At 47.8% G+C, this 18,194-nt stretch overlaps 1 protein-coding gene across 1 annotated transcript; it reads right to left on the reverse strand.

Moving 5' to 3' along the window:
• Positions 1-2,619: 2,619 nt before the first annotated feature.
• On the reverse strand, positions 2,620-15,286 carry HCN3 (hyperpolarization activated cyclic nucleotide gated potassium channel 3). The gene is made up of 8 exons (XM_039363175.1): positions 14,528-15,286; positions 10,403-10,832; positions 9,410-9,571; positions 8,164-8,382; positions 7,428-7,574; positions 6,111-6,351; positions 5,280-5,444; positions 2,620-4,484 (listed from the first exon to the last, which is right to left on the reverse strand). Exons 1-8 carry the CDS (start codon positions 14,977-14,979, stop codon positions 3,400-3,402), a joined length of 2,901 nt encoding a protein of 966 aa, XP_039219109.1. The 5' UTR covers positions 14,980-15,286; the 3' UTR covers positions 2,620-3,399.
• Positions 15,287-18,194: the final 2,908 nt, after the last annotated feature.

Raw genomic sequence — 18,194 nt, forward strand, 5'->3', positions numbered from 1 at the left:
GCACGGCCAACAGCTCTCTGCAGAACAATTCAATGCAGGATAGAATTGCAGCTCATCCCGCCCTTGAGGACTTCAAACTCAAGAAGGCTCAACCCTTAAGCCAGACAAAGCCCGCTGCAATTCCGTTGTCCCTCTGTGGAGTTACCCTATGTTGAATTAACAGAACCAGTTCTTAGACGCCTCCAGGGATGGAGCACCCACAAGCAGTTCCACTGATTAGTTAGTTAATTAGTTACGGAATAGAGCTGGGAGGGACCTTAGGGGTCTTCTAGTCCAGCCCCCTGCTCAAGCAGGAGATCCTATACCATCTGAGACAAGGGGCTGTCCAGCCTCTTCTTAAAAACCTCCAGTGATGGAACACCTACAACTGGCCAGCTGTTCCACTGGTAAATTGTCCTCACTGTTAGGAAGTTTCTCCTTAATTCTAGCTTGCTTTTCTCCTTAATCAGTTTCCGTCCATTATCCTGCAGCGAGTTGTTCCAAGGCAACTGAGTTGACCGCATGGCGAGTTTACCCCGGCGAGTTGTCCTAGACCCAAGAGAAGACGCCCAAGACCCATTCCCTTCCGTTTCTCCGGCTGGAGACGACGGACCAACGCCGCTGCGCACCCCCTGTCCCTTCCCCCCCCCTTGAAAATGCCCTCCCGACAGCACCAGGTACTAAAAAGAGAAAAAAGCATTTTACAGCGCGAGGGGGAATAAGATTGGCAGTTGGAGCTTGCTACGTGGTAGAAGGATCAGAGAGAAATCGAAAAAAAGTTCCAGGCAGTTAGTCTACCCTAATTCGGTAACTTGGCTGGATTGGAAAGCAACATTGGTCACATCAAAGTTTGGCGGCTTGGGCAAAGAGCCCACACGGAATGCACATCACAAACTACGGTTCCTAGGATGGCTGGATCACAGAAGCCTGTTTTCCCGGAAGAGAAGAGAGATCAGGTGATTTGTTTTGAAGGACTCGGTGACCCTGATAGAGTTTTAGGCACAAGGACGGAGAATTAGACTCTCTGCTACTAGATTATAAGTCTTTGTGGAAAGGTCCCTCGGGATATAAATGGACAGGGATAAAAGCAGAGCCACTCATGGGGCTATCTTGAACTTCTTCCGTGGCTCACGGCTTTGACCAGCTGGCAGCAAAGACCCCCACCCATTAGCTGGCAGACCACCGGCTCAAAGACACTTCAAAAGACAAGGAAACTTTTCTTGAACTGGGACGAGCCTTCCTCGTCTGTCCGAACAATTATCCGAGATAAAAAATTTGCGGGAGATCACTGTCTTCCATTGCAGGATTAAATTAAGAATACATGCTGTATTCTCTGGATGATTAATGCTTCTTGAGAATTGCACTATGCCCGTAAACCTGACTCTGACGAGAAATGGATCCTGCTCCATTCCTGGTGTTTTTACAAACGAGTTCACAGAGGTAAGTACGTTAAGAAGTGTTTCAACGGCCGTGCACAGCGCTGGAATCACTGCCGAAACATCGTTTGAAAGTGGGGACCGTTGAGTTCTTGGCTAGAACCCACGGACCTTCCTCGTTCTGGCAAATTGCACATATTCCTTGACTTAACGTCCACAAGTGAGCCCCAAAACCTCTGTCGCTAAGCGAGACAATTGGTTAACGTGAGTTTTGCCCCATCTTACGACTTTTCTGACCGCATTTGTGAAGTGAACCCCTGCAAGTTGCTTCCCATATTGACTCACTCATATTAGTCACGGGATCCACCCCGGGACGCTGCGTCCGTCATAAATAGGAGTCAGTTGCCAAGCGGCTGGATTTTGATCAGGCGACCACGGGATTGCTGCAACAGTTATAAGTGTGAAAAACTGCGCTAAGTGGCTTTTTTTTAGTGATGTCGTAACTTCGAACAGTCACAGTGGAGAACTACCTGTACATACAGGCTTGTGTCCTCACAATTGTTCTAACACAAGATCTTGGGGCTATTCTCTCTTTTTTGAGAGAGAGTTTCACGATAACTTCCTACCCTTAGTTCCACCACTGGCCTTGAGTGGGTAGACCAAGAATGCAAGTTAATGATGGCTAGTATTCTCGCGTTTTCATTTTCTCTTGTTTTTTTTTTTGTTTTTGTTTTTAAAAAAGACAAGCCTTTGGAGGGTGGAAACCTCGAAGGGCGAGTCAAGAGCACAATGTTTTCCGAAATATTAGCAGGGAAATTGGCAGTAAAGGTGTGACCAGAGCCGGGGATTATGGGAAATCGAAACCTGCTCAGTATTAGGGGACTTTGAGTCTGTCTCAGTGCAAAAATTGAGCTTAGGGCCACAGGCACCATTATAATGCCCCTCACGACAACAAAAAGATGCATTGTGGTGTCACGATGCAAGCTCCAGCCTCTTCTTGCATGGTAAGTTTACAGGCAGTCCTCGACTTAACGACCGCCACAGACCCCCAAATTTCCGACAGTTGTGAAGTGAGTTCTGCCCCATTTTACAATCTTTCTTGCCACTGTCATAAAGTGAAATGAGGAACACGGTCGTTAAGTGGACCTGGCTTCCCCTTTGACTTTGCTGGTCAAAAGGTCGTAAAAAGGGGATTGCGTGACCTTGGGATGCTGCAAACCATCGTAAATACGAACCCGTTGCCCAGCATCTGAATTTCAATCACGTGACCCTGGGGATGCTGCCGCGGTCGTAAGTGTGAAAAATAGTCATTTTTAGTGCTGTTGTAACTTTGAACGGTCACTAAACAAATTGTTGTAAGTCGGGGACTATCTGTATTGGGGAAATTCAATGGGTTTTTCTTCCTCTGTCCACTATGGAGGGAGGACACGAGTGGTTTGGGGATAGGGCAAACAAAGTCCATAATCCCCTCCCTCTGGCTCGGAACCGGGATTTCTACAGTTAAACCCACACTTGCACAAAACATCTTGAGGTGGATATTGCACAAATTTGGGGCAAGAAGAGTGGAGAGAAAGAGGTCACTATGTCAATTATCTGGCTGTTAAAAAAGATTCCTAAAGGCAGGGGTCAGGAAAAAAACACTCCATTTTGGCATGTTCGCTAAAGTAACTGGGGGGCCCATTTTGGTGCGGTTGAAAAATGGACACACCGAACATCGTCAGGCTCAGGATTCTGGCTTCTTCCGCTGGAGTGGACTCACAACATGGTTGTGAAGGAGTTTGCTGTTGTGGTTAACTTGACCCGAGGGAATTTGCTACCCGAAGAAACCAAATTGTAGATCATATCTTGGGTATCCGATGGTTTCTGTTCCTCTTCGTAGGATCTCCGTGTAGAAACACTTCCTAGTCCCTCTCCAACGGGTTTATGCCAGGCCTGGACATCGGCCCTCAGGATACCGCGGCGTGTCTCTTTCCTTGCCCCCCCCCCAGCTAAGCCCCCAAGGCCTGCCCACAAAGGGACTAGTAGCCCTGTGTTTACCCTGGTTTCACATATGAGATGGCAGCTTCGGTTTCCCCGTGTTGACATCAGGACTGAATGCTACAGAACCCTTACGGGAAGGTGTGGCGCTGTGCCGCGCAGCGGAGGCAGGCGACTGAGGGGTGGTGGCCCCACTCACTGACCGGCTGGACCCTGAAGGGGCCTGCTGAGAGGAACCGGACAGCCCAGTGGCCCCCGTGCTTGTTTTCCCTAACAGACCGGGAACCGACGGAGAGGAACGGTACGTGACGTTCCTGGCTGACTTCCGCGCCTGCTGGGATGACCCCATGTCCGAGGGTTGGGTGAGCCGGTTTGGCAAGGAAGGCTGAGAAGCCGAAAGCGGCCGGATGTCCTGCGTCAGACGTCCCACCGAAAGACCCTGGGAACTCCGATGTTTCACCATCTGCTGAGGCTGCAAGAACAGGGAAATATGGGATCCGGTGGCCCGAGAGAGACTAGAGTGCAGAGTTCGTCCTGGCGGGATGGATGTGCTGTGTGCTGCCTGCTGCAAGAGAGATGTGGAGACTGACGTACCCCGCGTTTCGGACAGCTGAGGCTGGCTCATTCCAGGGATGGGGTCCCCCTTTTGAACAGGCCGCGGCAGGACTTGACCTTTGCCCAGTGTACTTTCCAAGGGGGACATGCACTGAACCACAGGAGAACACGGCGAGCCGGCTGCAGGTGTCTGCAGGTGGGACTGCGGCCCCGAGGCAGGCGAGCTGACGGAGGACGGCCGGGAGCCCCCTAGGCTGGGTTGAGAGCGACGGTGGTGCAGGAGAGCAGCCGAGTCGGGGGAGAGAGGGCTGGAGATGGACGAAGGGGGAAGGAAGATGTGCGTCGCCAGACTTTGCTGATGTGTCAATGCGATGGCCACGCTGGTGGTGGCAGCCGCAGTCTGCAGTGGGGCGTGGACCAGTGGCTCCCAGATAACCGGCTTGCCACTCAGCTCCCGGCCGGCAGTCATGGGCTGGAGGTCCTGGATGTTGTGTGCCATGTCTTGGTCGTGCTTGACGATCTGCTGGATCATCTCGTTGTTGACCGTGCTGGAACTATGCTCCGCTCTCTTCCGCAAGAGGATGGAGTTTTTCTTCCCTGTGGGTGGAAGTAAAACAAGATCAGAGGCCACACTGAAGCGCGGACGAAACTCGGAGAACTGCTTGAGATGGAGATGAACCACATTGGCATGGCGAGGAGGAGGAGGAGGAGATGGAGAAGGAGAAGGAGAACAAGGAGGAGACAAAGAAGAAGGAGATGGAATAGTGAACAAGGTAAAGAAGAAGATGAAGATGGAGAAGGAGAAGGAGGAGAAGAAGGAGGAGGAGATGGAGAAGATAGAGTGAGAAGAAGAAGAAGAAGAAGAAGAAGAAGAAGAAGAAGAAGAAGAAGAAGAAGAAGAAGAAGAAGAAGAAGAAGAAGAAGGGAAGAAGAAGAAGAAGAAGAAGAAGAAGAAGAAGAAGAAGAAGAAGAAGAAGAAGAAGAAGAAGAAGGGATAGTGGAGAAGAAGGAGAAAAAGGAGATGAGGATGGAGAAGGAGGTGGAGGAGGAGGAGGAGGAGCAGAGGAAGGAGATGAGGATGGAGAAAGGAGGAGAAGGACAAGAGGGAGAAAGAGCTGGAGGAGAAGGAGAAGGAGAAGATAGAGAAGGAGACGAGGATGGAGAAAGAGGAGGAGAAGAAGGAAATTTCTGAGATATATCAACAGGAGAAATCAGTTCAGAGCAGGGTTGAACAGCTAATGTCTGCTCAGCATCTATCAGAAGACCCCCCCCCCAAAGGCTCTCCTGCAGTGGTTTTCCTTTGTTAGGACTTCACTGGTTTTGTGAGGAGTCTCATGGGCCTAGCAAGATGACCTATGAGCCCTGTAGTCCTCCATCCCTCCATCCCCTCACCTATCCGGTCCAGCCTATCCATGGCAACGGTCTCAAAGGCTCGACGCATCATCGGGTATTCCTCCAGGACTTCGTTGAAGTTGTCCACGGAAAGGGAGTAGAGGCGGCAGTAGGTGTTGGCCCGGACACTGGCCGTGCGCCGGCCCCGGGTCAGAAGGCAGATCTCTGCAGGGGCAAAGGAGAAGAAGAAGACAGGGTTTCCGGCCTAAGCAGGGGGTTGGACTAGAAGACCTCCAAGGTCCCTTCCAATTGTTATTTCCTTCCTTCCTTCCTTCCTTCCTTCCTTCCTTCCTTCCTTCCTTCCTTCCCTCCCTCCCTCCCTCTCTCCCTCCCAGTCGGCTTTCATGCCTAAGGCGGGACTAGAACTTACTGTCTCCTCGTGATTGGCTCAAAGTCATCCAGCCAGCTTAAGGCAGGACTATAACTCCCAGTCTCCTAGTGATTGACCCAAAGTCAGCTAGCTAGCTTTCGTGCCTAAGGCGGGACTAGAAGTGCCAGTCTCCTGGTGATTGGCCCCAAAGTCACCCAGCCGACTTTCACACTAAGGCGGAACTAGAACTCACCGTCTCCTGGTGACAGGCCCAAAGTTACCCTGTTGGTTTTCTCTCTCTCTCTCTCTCTCTCTCTCTCTCTCTCTCTCTCTCTCACACACACACAGAGAGAGAGAGAGAGAGAGAGAGAGAGAGAGAGAGAGAGAGAGAGAGAGACTTACAAACACCTTTGCAGAGACTTACAAACACCTTTGCAAGGACCGAACCTCTTTACAGGCCCCTCTCGGAGAAGCCATTCAAAATATCCACACACATCCCCCCCCCCCAAGAAAAAACCTACCCCCAAAATACGATCCGTCTGAAAGCTTCATTTCCTTAGAGCCCCGGGTGAGAATGCTGACCACCCCGTGTTGTATGAAATACATCTTTTTCCCCACGGTTCCCTCTCGGATGATAAAATCTCCTGGCTGGAAAACCTCAAAGCGCAGCTTGGTCAGCATCGCCGTGACAAAGTTGGGGTCAGCGTTGGCAAAGAGGGGCATGTTGTCCACCAGATTCCGGCAGTTAAAATTGATGATCTCCTGAACCAGGGAAGGGATTCCGAAGGAGAAGAAAATCAGGAACGGACAGAGGAGAAGAAAAGGCTTCCCGACAGGAGCGAATTGGGCGTTATAAAAAACATCCACTAAGATACGGATAATTCCTCGACTTCACAACGTTTAGTGACCGTTCAAAGTGGCAACGGCGGTGAAAAAAATGGACAGGACCTTTTTTTCACACTTAACATCTTTTATGCATGCATGCATGTATTGCAGTATTAATAATGTATTAATTTATGAACTGGATTAAAAACAAAGTTCGAAGAAGTCTATGACAATTGAGAACAGAATAGAATAGAAATAATAGAATAGGAATAGAGTAGAATAGAAATATAGAATAGAATAGAATAGAATAGAATAGAATAGAATAATAATAGGAATAGAATAGAAAAGAAATAATAGAATAGAATAGAATAGGAATAGAGTAGAATAGAAATATAGAATAGAACAGAATAGAATAGAATAGAATAGAATAGAATAGAATAGAATAATAATAGGAATAGAATAGAATAGGAATAGAATAGAAATATAGAATAGAAATAGAATAGAATAGAATAGAATTTAGGATAGAATATAGAATAGAAAATAGAATAGAATAGAATAGAATAATAATAGGAATAGAATAGAATAGGAATAGAATAGAAATATAGAATAGAAATAGAATAGAATAGAATAGAATTTAGGATAGAATATAGAATATAGAATAGAATAGAATAGAATAGAACAGAATAGAATAGAATAGAATAGAATAGAATAGAATAATAATAGGAATAGAATAGAATAGGAATAGAATAGAAATATAGAATAGAAATAGAATAGAATAGAATAGAATTTAGGATAGAATATAGAATAGAAAATAGAATAGAATAGAATAGAATAGAATAGAATAGAATAGAATAACAGTTGGAAGGGACCTTGGAGGTCTTCTAGTCCAACCCCCTGCTCAGGAAGGAAACCCTATAGCCATTTCTGACATTTAAAACCATTTAAAAACAGAACTTGCTGCAAAACTGGCCAGCATGTAATAAGCGCAATTGCCTTTCCTTCGTGGCTTGTACCTCTTTAAGGGGTTCGCTCAATTCTTCCAGAATATTATCTTCGTCAAACATTTTCCCCTGGTATCGGTGTTCGTAATACTCGTGGATCCGCTGACGCGTGTCTCCTGGTAACTTATGGAAGGACATGTACTGCTCCACTTGCTTATACTAGAAAATGGAGGAACAGAAACATCTTCAATTCAGCCGGGAGAAATATCTCCCCAAATTAGGTCCATCTCTATACTTATCCACTGTACTTATCTATCCTGCCTCTCTCTCTTCCTCTAAATGAGACTTTGGGGGGAGGGGTTTCTGTTAATCAGCCCCCAATGAGACAATTTGAGGATGGGAATCTCCCCTTCCTCCCTTCCCTATGAAATTTGGAGTAGGATAAGTGCCTGCTTAAGTTTCTAGTCCTCTTTCTTCCAGGGAGCTAGATTTAGAATTAGAATAACAGACAGGACATTGCAGGTAATCTAGTCCAGCCCCCTGCCCCAAGCAAGAGACCCTATACCATTTCTGATGGATGGCAATCCATCAATCAAGCTAAAAAAAATCTCACATTTTTTAACATTCTTGTCTACTTTTGTTTTGTCTCTGTTCATTTTTTTTCTTTTTTCTTTTGGATTTTAATCTTCGGAATTCAATAAAAAATGGAGACAAACGTTTTGGAAGTTTCTTCTCTCCGTCTCGCCGGAGAGAAGCTAGCACTGGCAAGCCCCAGAATTTGGCAACAACACAGTGGAAGTCTGCTCACCTTCTCCTGGTATTGGCGCCGAGAGGAGTCCAGCGACTGGATGAGGGCAGTGGCGTGGCCGATGAACATGGCGTAGCAGGTGGCACCCACAATCATGCTCAGCATGGTCAGCCAGACATCGGTCATGCCCTCGGGGGCCTGCTGACCATAGCCAATGCACAACATGTGGCTCATAGCTTTGAACAAAGCGTGCGAATATTGCTTTCCCCAGGAGTCATTCTGAAGGAGAGGAGGAAAAAAGAGTGGAACTCACCAATGTGTTTTTTGAAGATCCGCAATCTTTCCCTGCAGAGCCTCTCTGGTGTCCTTCAAACTTGGCAACTTTAAGAGGTCTGGACCTCAACTCCCAGAATTCCCCAGCCAGGATTCTTTAAGAGGGGTGGACTTCAACTCCCAGAATTCCTCAGCCCCAAATTCCTAGAATCCCCCCAACGCCCTGCTGGAGGGGAATTCTAGTTGGAATTTTCAGATCTCTTAAATTATGTTGACTAGGGAATTCTGAGAGTCGAAGTCCAAGTTTGAAAAACACGGCCTTAGGATCAATAGAAACTCTTGAACCCACATCCCTTGAGTAGAACTTGCCAACCCTTTGAGGAAGACCAAGTCAGATGAATTAATGGAAGTCTATTATTATAAGATATGATAACAGAAATTTGTCTCCCTCCCTCTCCCTCCTTTCCTCCCACCCTCTCTCCCTCCCTCCCTTTCTCTCTCTCCCTCTCTCCCCTTCTTCTCTCCCTTTCTCCCTCCCTCCCTATTTCCCTCCCTCTCTCTCCCTCCCTTCCTCTCTGTCCCTCCCTCTCTTCCTCCCTGTCTCATTCCCTCTCCTTCCTTTCACTCTCCTTCCCTCCCTTTCTCTCCCTCATTCCCTCTCTCCTTCTTCCTTCTCACTTTCTCCCTCCCTCCCCATCTCCCTCCCCCTCTCTCTGCCTCCCTCCCTCTCTCTCCGTCCCTCTCTTCCTCCCTGTCTTCCTCCTTCTCTTCCTCCCTCTTTCCCTCCTTCATTCCCTCTGTTCCTCTCCCTTCTCTGTCTCTATACCACAGAGAACCAAGGTAAGAAAATCTTGAGTTTCTTCCTCACCCGGCCCTGTCTTTCTCGGTGAAGTTGATTTTCCCTAAGACCTGCCACCTAGTCTCAAGGTTATTTCTCTTCTGCTTTGCAGAATTATGGGACTCTCTCCTGCTCAGCCCGGAACCATTTTGTCCGACAGACGTAGGAAGAGAAAAAAAAACAACAACAACTCACCACCATGTGGTTGATGGAAACCCAACAGTCTTCAGGGAAGTCCTGCAGCATGGGAACCAAGAATTGTAAGCAGCCGTCCCAGTGGCACAGGAGGAGCATCATCCCGATGAGATTGAAGATCCGGACCACGGCACTGGCCAGGTCGTAGGTCATGTGGAAAATCTGGGAACGCAAGGGGGACACGGTCAACTGATCAACCCCGTGTTCTTCCCGTACGTGGATTACAGGTCATCTTCGGATAATGACAATGGAGATTCTACGTCCTCCAAGTCATCCCAAAGATGCTTTTTCAGGAGGCAACTGGACTTTCTTGTTTTTCTTTGAAGATGTTTTATCCTTGGGGTGGACAAGCTTCTGCCTTGGGTTTAAAGCGTCTTTAAAGTGTGCACGTTGGCTGAAGATCCCCCTGAGTACATATGGGACATTGCCACTTGGAAAAGCACCTTTGGGAAAGTTGACCTTTGAACGGATCAAACCACATATAAATCCGCGGGAAGAACAACATATAAGGAACGGTTGCTGGGATTGGGGATGCCTAGTCTAATGAAGAGAAGGACGACGGGGGACATGATAGCAATCTTCCAATATCTCAGGGGGCTGCCTCAAAGAAGAGGCAGTCAAGCTATTCTCCAAAGCACCCAAATGCAGAACTAGAAGCAATGGATGGAAATGAATCAAGGAGAGAAGCAACCTAGAACTAAGGAGAAACTTCCTGACAGTTAGAACAATTAACCAGTGGAACAACCTGCCTCCAGGAGCTGTGAATGCTCCAACACTGGAAGTTTTTAAGAAGAGACTGGACAGCCATTTGTCCGAAATGGTAAAGGTTTTCTGCCTGAGCAGGGGGTTGGACTAGAAGACCTCCAAGGTCCCTTCCAACTTTATTGTTGTTGTTGTTATTATTATTATTATTATTATTCATGAAAATCACATTTATGACCACAGGATAAAAACAGAGATACCTTTCCCTGCCTTTCTTAATGGGTGATTTACCTCTTCCCACTGGTGGATGTAACGGATGAGACGAGAGAGCCGTAGAAGACGTAGCAAGCTAAGAATTTTAGTGAAACGGACGATGCGGAGGGCCCGGGCGGTCTTATACACTTCCGAATCCACTTGCGTCTCCAGGTCTACGATGAGGAAGATGTAATCGACGGGGATGGAGGAAATGAAATCCACCAGGAACCAGCTCCTGAGATACTTCATCTTAATGGTGTGGGGGTCCAGAATGATCTCGGTGTTGTCTTCCACCACGATCCCCGTCCGGAAATTCAGCACCAAGTCGGCCAGGAAAAAGGTATCCGAGAGGACATTGAAGACGATCCAGGGAGGCGTGTTCTCGTCCTTGAAAAAAGTGATCCCCACGGGCAGGATGATCAAGTTGCCGACCATCAACAGCAACATGATCAAGTCCCAGTAAAACCTGGAAGGCAAAAAAACAAACAAACCGGGGCGGGATCAGTCAGCCTCACCTGAACGAGGATAGTTCAAACTGAGTTTGTTATCAGCCATGATTTAGAGTCTGACTCTGGTCTAGGAGCTGAGCCTGTGTGTGAGATCAACCTCGGGCATCAGCACAGGAAGTCCTCAGGTTATGACCATAATAGAGCCATAAGCCCCCAACGGTCATAAAACAGGTCCTCCGCGTGACCGACCGGATTTTACTAATTTTCTTTTGGCGCGGGTCATTAAGCAAATGCGGTGGTTGTTAAATGAACACAGTGGCTGGTTTTTTTTTCTGCCCCTCTTTACTCTTTGACCAGAAATGAAGGGAAAACCCATCTGACCAATATCACCAAAAAGAGAAATTAAACCGGGATCGTCTCTTTTTTAAAACTCAAAACACCTCGACGCCAAAATGAAAAGGCCTCTGCTGATTTGTTCTCGCAGGCACCGATCAAGAACTCAAAAGCTTACTTCGGCCCGGCCTCGGCTGAGTGTTGATTATCCAATAAAGATCATGATGTAATCCATGGGTTTAATCATAACATTATTCCACGTCGAATCCTAAAGACCGAAAAACTCTATCCGATTCCCGCAAAGAAATCTGTCCTTGATCGACGTACAAGCCGAGAAACATATGGAGAGATTTGAGCAAAGGAATCTGGGAGCCCAGCCAAACAGCTCGGCTTCTTATTGGGATAGTGAACTCTTTGCCTATCCGAGCTACGTTTTCTGCCGCTGATGAAGCTTTCCCATCCATTTTCCCTTGCTTGGCAAAAGCTGGCCCAATCTTATGAGCTCTCTCATTTTGAACACACATCCACACACCCTGATTTATCATGCCTTGGTAAGACCACACTTGGAAGGCTGCATCCAGTTTTGCTTGCCACAAAGATGTTGAGATACTTCCCTCTCTTCTTTCTTACACAAATTCCTGTCCTTTCTTTTCCTTCCTTCCTTCCTTCCTTCCTTCCTTCCTTCCTTCCTTCCTTCCTTCTGTTTTCTTTTTTATAGAAATTTCTTTCTTTCTTTCTTCTGCTGCGATAGGACAATACATACATTAACAGCAATTTTCAGGTGTATTTACAGACCTCACTAGGGTTTCCAGCACAGGGGAAAAAAAAATTCTATAACTTCCAGAATGGCAGCTGAGCTATGCATGCTTCCAGCCCATAATAGTCTATTTGGACCAATGATGGTTCTCTGGGGAAAAGCTTGAGCTGTGTTACCTTCCATCTTTCTATTTTTTAAATGCCAAGCAAGACAGTCTACAATGTGGGTCAGCTTTAATCTCAGTGGTTTGAAAACAAACTAGAATTTCTTCTCCGCCATCGTTACATTAATCCCAAATCAAAGAAGCTCCAGAAATATTTCATATCATGTGTGAACTTGATCACTATGAGTCGGTCCCTCGCAAGATATTATCGTGAATTATTTGCGGAAGGTGCAGCTCTCTTTACATCTTAGTGGTTGCAATTAATAATTATTCAGAGAGTAAACTGAGGCCTTTTAGTGCAATGAACAATGATGGTGTGTGTTTCCCCCACAGAGTTTGAAGTTAGAATGAAAGACTCATTGTCATCTTCATAGTAGCCTTGCTACTAAAGATAGGCCTTTAGCTGACAATCAGGGTGTGTGTGTGTCTATGTGTGTATTTTCAAACAGACCCCCCTCCAATGATTTCAGAAGTGCCTTGCTAAGCAGCTACTGTATTTTATTTTTTAAAAAATAAATAAATGAGGAAACAAGGACTTTGGCTGTCTTTGAAAGGGAGGATCAACACGGAGTAAACAAAACGAACCAAAAACAAGAGCATCGTGTTTGCTTAAACCAGTGTTTCTCAACCTTGACAATTTTAAGGCATGTGGACTTCAACTCCCAGAATTCCACAGCCAGCAATGCTGGCTGTGGAATTCTGGGAGTTGAAGTCCACATGCCTTAAAATTGTCAAGGTTGAGAAACACTGGCTTAAACACAGATGGTCCTTGACTTACAATCATTCGTTTAGTGACCATTTGAAGTTGAAACAGCACTGGAGGAAAAAAGCGACGGACAACCACTCCTCTCTCTTACGACCGTTACAACGCCCCAAGTCATGTGATCACAATTTGGATGCCTGGCAACTGGCATGTATTCACAGCATCCCTGGGTCAGTTGACTTCCAAGCAATGGGAGAATCTGGATTTGTTTAACAACCTTGTGATTCATTTAATGACAGTTATTCGCTTAACCACCGTGGCAGAAAAGGTTGTAGGTCAAGCGCAGCTCACTTGACAACCTGCCTTGGTTTAGCAACAGAAATTCTGATCTACAATTGTGGTCGTAAGTTGAGAACTGCCTGTACAGGATCCTGTCCCCTAGAAGGACAGGAAGAAGCAAAGTAACCCCTCCCCAACACTGGTGATGAGGATGCATCCATATCAGACCTGCTCAACTGGACCTCGGTCCCTAAGACAAGGATAGGCAACCTTGGCCCCTTCATGACTCATGGACTTCAACTCCCAGAATTCCTGAGCCAGCATAGAGGAAACTTTGGCCTCTTCATGACTTCTGGACTTCAATTCCCAGAATTCCTGAACCAGCATGTGGGAAACTGTGGCCCCTTCATGACTTGTGGACTTCAATTCCCAGAATTCCTGACAGGTAAACCACTCCCACCAGACCCTCACCGGAGTGTCCACACCCAGAGGAAGGGAGGAAGGAGAGAGAGGGCTGGATCACTTCCCCCAGAAAATAATTTCCCACAAGCCATTCCCAGTCCAGCAGTTCCTCTGCCTTGTCCGAAGCGTGACCCATGGGAATTGTATATGGAGATCCAGGTCCTAAAGATGCTTTTTCAGGAGGCAACTGGACGTTCTTTTTCTTTCCAGACATTTCACTTCTCCTCCCAGAAGCTTCTTCCGCTCTGACTGGATGGTGGGGAAGGGAAGGATTTATACTCCTTGCAGAGAGAGCTGGTCATTTGCCTCCTTTTAGAGAGTCGTTGAGGCCACTTGGAGGTTTACCTGCGTCCTCAGGGTCACCTGAGTGATGCAGATGGGTATGGAACACAGTCCTTTCAGCAGTTCCAAGAAGGCTCCACACCCATTTCCACCACTCAGGCGACCCTGAAGACACAGACAAACTTCCAAGTGGCCTCAACAACTCTCTAAAAGAATGCAAATGACCAGCAGTCTGCAAGAAGCATAAATCCTTCTCATCCAGGAAGCTTCTTCAGCCCTGACTGGAGGGGTGGGGAGTGGAAGGATTTATACTCCTTGTAGACCGCTGGTCATTTGCCTCCTTTTAGGGAGCCATTGAGGCCACTTGGAGGACACAGACAAACCCCCAAGTGGCCTCAACGACCCTCTACAAGGAGGCAGACGCCCAGCAAGGCATATAAACCGTTCCTTTCCCCACCTTCCAGTCAGGGCCGAAGAAGCTCCTTGGAGGAGAAGCAAAACGTCTTCCGAACCAAGAAAGCCCGGCGGCCTCTCCGGAAAGAAAAAAAGCACCTGCGGGAGATGGGAATTGTAGTCCCTCCAGCAAGGAGACCGCGGGAAGACGCACACAGAGAGGAAAAGAACTTTCAGCACCACGGACAGCGCCGCCTCCGCCGTTCTTCCGTCCGGCTGAACAAGCCGAGGCCCGGCGGGTCTCCCCCGGGGAGTGCCCCATGGGCCGAGGAGTCCTCACCTGAAGTCGCTGTAGGGGTGGATGATCCAGAAGCCGGCCGACTTGACCCGCTGCTGCTCGATCTCCACCGCCTTGTGGCTGCCGAACATGCGGAGGGAGAACTTGTTGATGGCCGGCTGGAGCAGGGCGCCCAGCTGGCGCTGCACGAAGGTGCCGCCGGGGTCTTCCAGCCCCGAGGCTGCCGCGGCGGCGGCGGAGGCCAGGTCGGCGGCCACGATCTGCTCGGCCACGCGGGCCGGCCCCATCTCGCCCTTGGCGGCCGCCGTGGAGCCTTTGCGCGTGGGAGGCTGCGAGGAGCCCTCGCTGGACAGGGCGGACGAGCGGGGCCGGCCGGCGGGGTCTCCATCCAGCAAGGCTCCAGGCGCCTTCAGCCCAGGGGTCTCTGGGCCCGGGCAAGGCCGTCGGTCCGGAGCCTCGCCGGAGGAGGAAGCGGCGGCGGCGGTGGCATCCATGGCGCTCAAGCGGGCCCTTCAAACGCCCTTGCCCGGCCGCGGCCCCCCCGGCGCATCCCTCCCGCCGCCCCGCGTGGAGGCCCGGCGCCAGGAAGGGAAGGGCAGGGCGGCGGGGCGGGGCGGGCGCGGCTGAAGGGCCAGGCGCGGCGGGCACGGGCTCATGCCCCACCCGGTCGCCCCCTCCCCAGGCCTGTCTCAGCCCCTCCGGCCGGCGGGGTCCATCCAGGGCGGTGGCATCCACGCCCCAGACCAGCCGAGCCGCTGTCTTGCACCCAGGCACAGGCGCCAGGGGCAGGCGGGCGCCGCCTAGTGGGTCAGCCGCCGCCCAGCGCCCCCCACCCACTCCCCCGCAGCCTGGGGACCCCAGTGGGGAGGTAGAAGCGGGACGGAGCCTGGAGGGGAGGCGAAGCGATGACGGAGGAGATCTGCTATCATGTCACACACCCCCCCCAGTCCCCCTTTTCATTCAACTAGACCAGGGCTCTTCCAACTTGGCTCTTGTATGACTTGTGGACTTCAGGTCCCAGAATTCCTCAGCCAGTGTGCCTGGTTGAAGAATTCTGGGAGTTGAAGTCCACAAGCCATCAAAGGGCCAAGTTGGAAGACCCCTGAACTAGACCTATCCAATTCCACCAACCGTTCTTCGTAGGTTTTAGCCTCCAGCCCCCCCAATCATCTTTGTTGCTCTTCTCTGCACTCTTTCCAGAGTCTCAACATCTTTTTTACATCGTGGTGACCAAAACTGGACGCCGTATTCCAAGTGTGTCCTTAACGGCTCTTTATAAAGTGGTACTAACACTTCATGTGATCTTGATTCTATCTCTCTGTTAATGCAGCCTAGGGTCAGCCTAAGTACCTGGCAATTCTGGAAAACATGTCAAAGGAAAGAAACACTTCCAACCTTAAAGTCAGCTTGGAAGAACCAAAGGAAATTAATTTGAAGTTATCTTCTAGCTTAAGAACCCAATCATTTTGCAAATAGAGATTTATAGAATAACCTATTCTATGAATGAAGCCGGCTGAACGATGATAATTGAATAGGTTGAGTGAAGAAGTGCTAGGTTTTGGAAAGGAGCAGTAAATACTTCCTAAGAATAGAATAAGAATAGAATAGAATAGAATAAAACAGAATAGAATAGAAAATAGAATAGAATAGAATAGAATAGAATAGAATAGAATAGAATAGAATAGAATAGAAGCTGGAAGGAAGGAGGGGTTATTAAATTTTCTGTAATCGTGTCTAATTTCTGCCATCCATGATGGCAGCCACCGCTATGCATTCCTTCTGTGTTAGTTACACTGTTGAACATGCTGTTATGGACACACAAGTAATAATAAAAAAATAACGGTAGCCACAAATAGTTATAATTTACAAAGATATCCTGAATATTTGTGGCTGTTGCTGTAAACAGTTCTGTTCCACTGTTACAATTTTTATTGTGGCTGTTGTTCCAGTTACTATTTTTGCCTAAACTAAATATGTTACTTATTTTACAGATAACCACCTCTTTCTCTCTTTCTTTTTTTTTCTCAGCCAAAAGTGTGGCGAGCTTAAAAATAAACATTTCATAAGCATCACGGGATATCTCTTTGGCGTCGTTTTTCTGGATCCCTTTCCGAATTGTTGTCTCTGTGGCTGGATTATTTAAATCCTGGCTGTGTCTGGGCCTCAGTCAACACCTTGCCTAATCCTTATTTAAAGCCTTAAAATCCTCTTAAGGAACAAACATCAAATGAACGGCAGCAGAAATGGCAGAAAAACAAAACTCAGAAGCTCATTTAGGAAATGAAAAGGAGTCTCTGCAGCTTAGCCTTCTGATATGCTCTGCTCACGTCCATTTTGGACACCATTTTGTGAGGTTGCCCGTGGCAGGCGTAGAACATTCCAGGTGTCCCGCTATTTTTGTGATCCTTTGTGACACACACCACCTGCTCATATGTACACTGATGGCCTAATTGACTGATCTTTTATAATGATCACAGACCAATAATCTTATTCTTACAAGTAACAATTGTCTCTTTTTATTCAATTAAATAAAACAGATCTATTTAATTGATCAGACTTGCATAAGTTAATAAGTAAATAGTGACTTTTCTTTTATGGAAATAAGGATTAGTCCCGCAGGCGTTAACTGCACTACCTCCCACGCGTGGGAAAGTTACGGTTCTAATAGGTTTTCCCACGAGGCACGCAGTGCCTGGGAAGGGGCGTGGCTGGAGGGGCGTGGCGGCGAACTTTCCCCGCCCCTCCGTTCAATCGCTAGTAGCCAGAAAGCCGAGGCGGAGGTCACGTGCTCCAGCTGGTTCCTGTTCTATGCCGCGCACGCGCATTTGCTTTTCTTGATAGAGAAAGTAAAATAATCCAAGTGGTGTTTAGCTTTTCGTCACCGTTGCGGATTCTTTCGGAGAATTTATATTTTAGCTTTCCTGGGCAAGACCCCTGAAGCATGTGGGCAACGTGTAGGGAGCCCAAGCCAAGTTTCGAACGAAGTATTTAATTAAGTTTTAGCATTTAAGCAATCCACCAGTCCCTTCCCATTTCAACCTAAGCCACAAATATTCTTTTACCTGTCCCTTTACCCCCCCCCTCAAAAAAGAGAGAGAGAAAAATGACCTTTATATTAGAAATGCCAAGCTAATTAAACTTAGGCATGTCCAGCAGGACAGAGGCCGCCGCTTCTAATAAGGGCTGGGGATGATGGGCATTGTAATCCCGTTTGGGAAAAAAGGACAGCGAGCCCAACAGCGTCTGTGTGTTTGTCTATGTATATCTATCTATCTATCTATCTATCTATCTATCTATCTATCTATCGTTCTTCATATACACATACACACAAATATACATGTATATATACACACACACAAACAAATATTCATATATATACATACACATATATATATACACATATATACATATGTACATATGCCCATTCTGCTTGCGCAGGGGGCTGGACGTTGTTGTTGTTGTGAAGTCGTGTCCGACCTATCGCGACCCCACGGACAACGTTCCTCCACGGGCTGGACTAGAAGACCTCTAAGGTCCCTTCCAGCTCTATTCTGTTCACAGTTACTATTCACACGCACACACACACACACACACACGTTGAGAAAAATAGTCGAACACCGGGATAAATATAAATATATACATATATTAAACCCGAATTAGAGGCATTCTAGTAAGACCAAAATAAACCCCTTTGGGGAGGCGTAGAGGG

This window comes from Crotalus tigris, unplaced genomic scaffold (assembly GCF_016545835.1).
Source record: "Crotalus tigris isolate CLP2741 ecotype Arizona unplaced genomic scaffold, ASM1654583v1 scf7180000019553.37968852642:3898890, whole genome shotgun sequence".
NCBI lineage: Eukaryota > Metazoa > Chordata > Lepidosauria > Squamata > Viperidae > Crotalus > Crotalus tigris.

Coding starts and splice junctions, on each gene's coding strand:
- HCN3 (XM_039363175.1), bottom strand. CDS start 14,979: ATGGATGCCACCGCCGCCGCCGCTTCCTCCTCCGGCGAGGCTCCGGAC. Junction 9,572..10,402: donor ACATCCACCAGTGGGAAGAG/GTAAATCACCCA, acceptor TTGCGTTCCCAG/ATTTTCCACATGACCTACGA. Junction 8,383..9,409: donor TTTCCATCAACCACATGGTG/GTGAGTTGTTGT, acceptor CCTCTCCTTCAG/AATGACTCCTGGGGAAAGCA.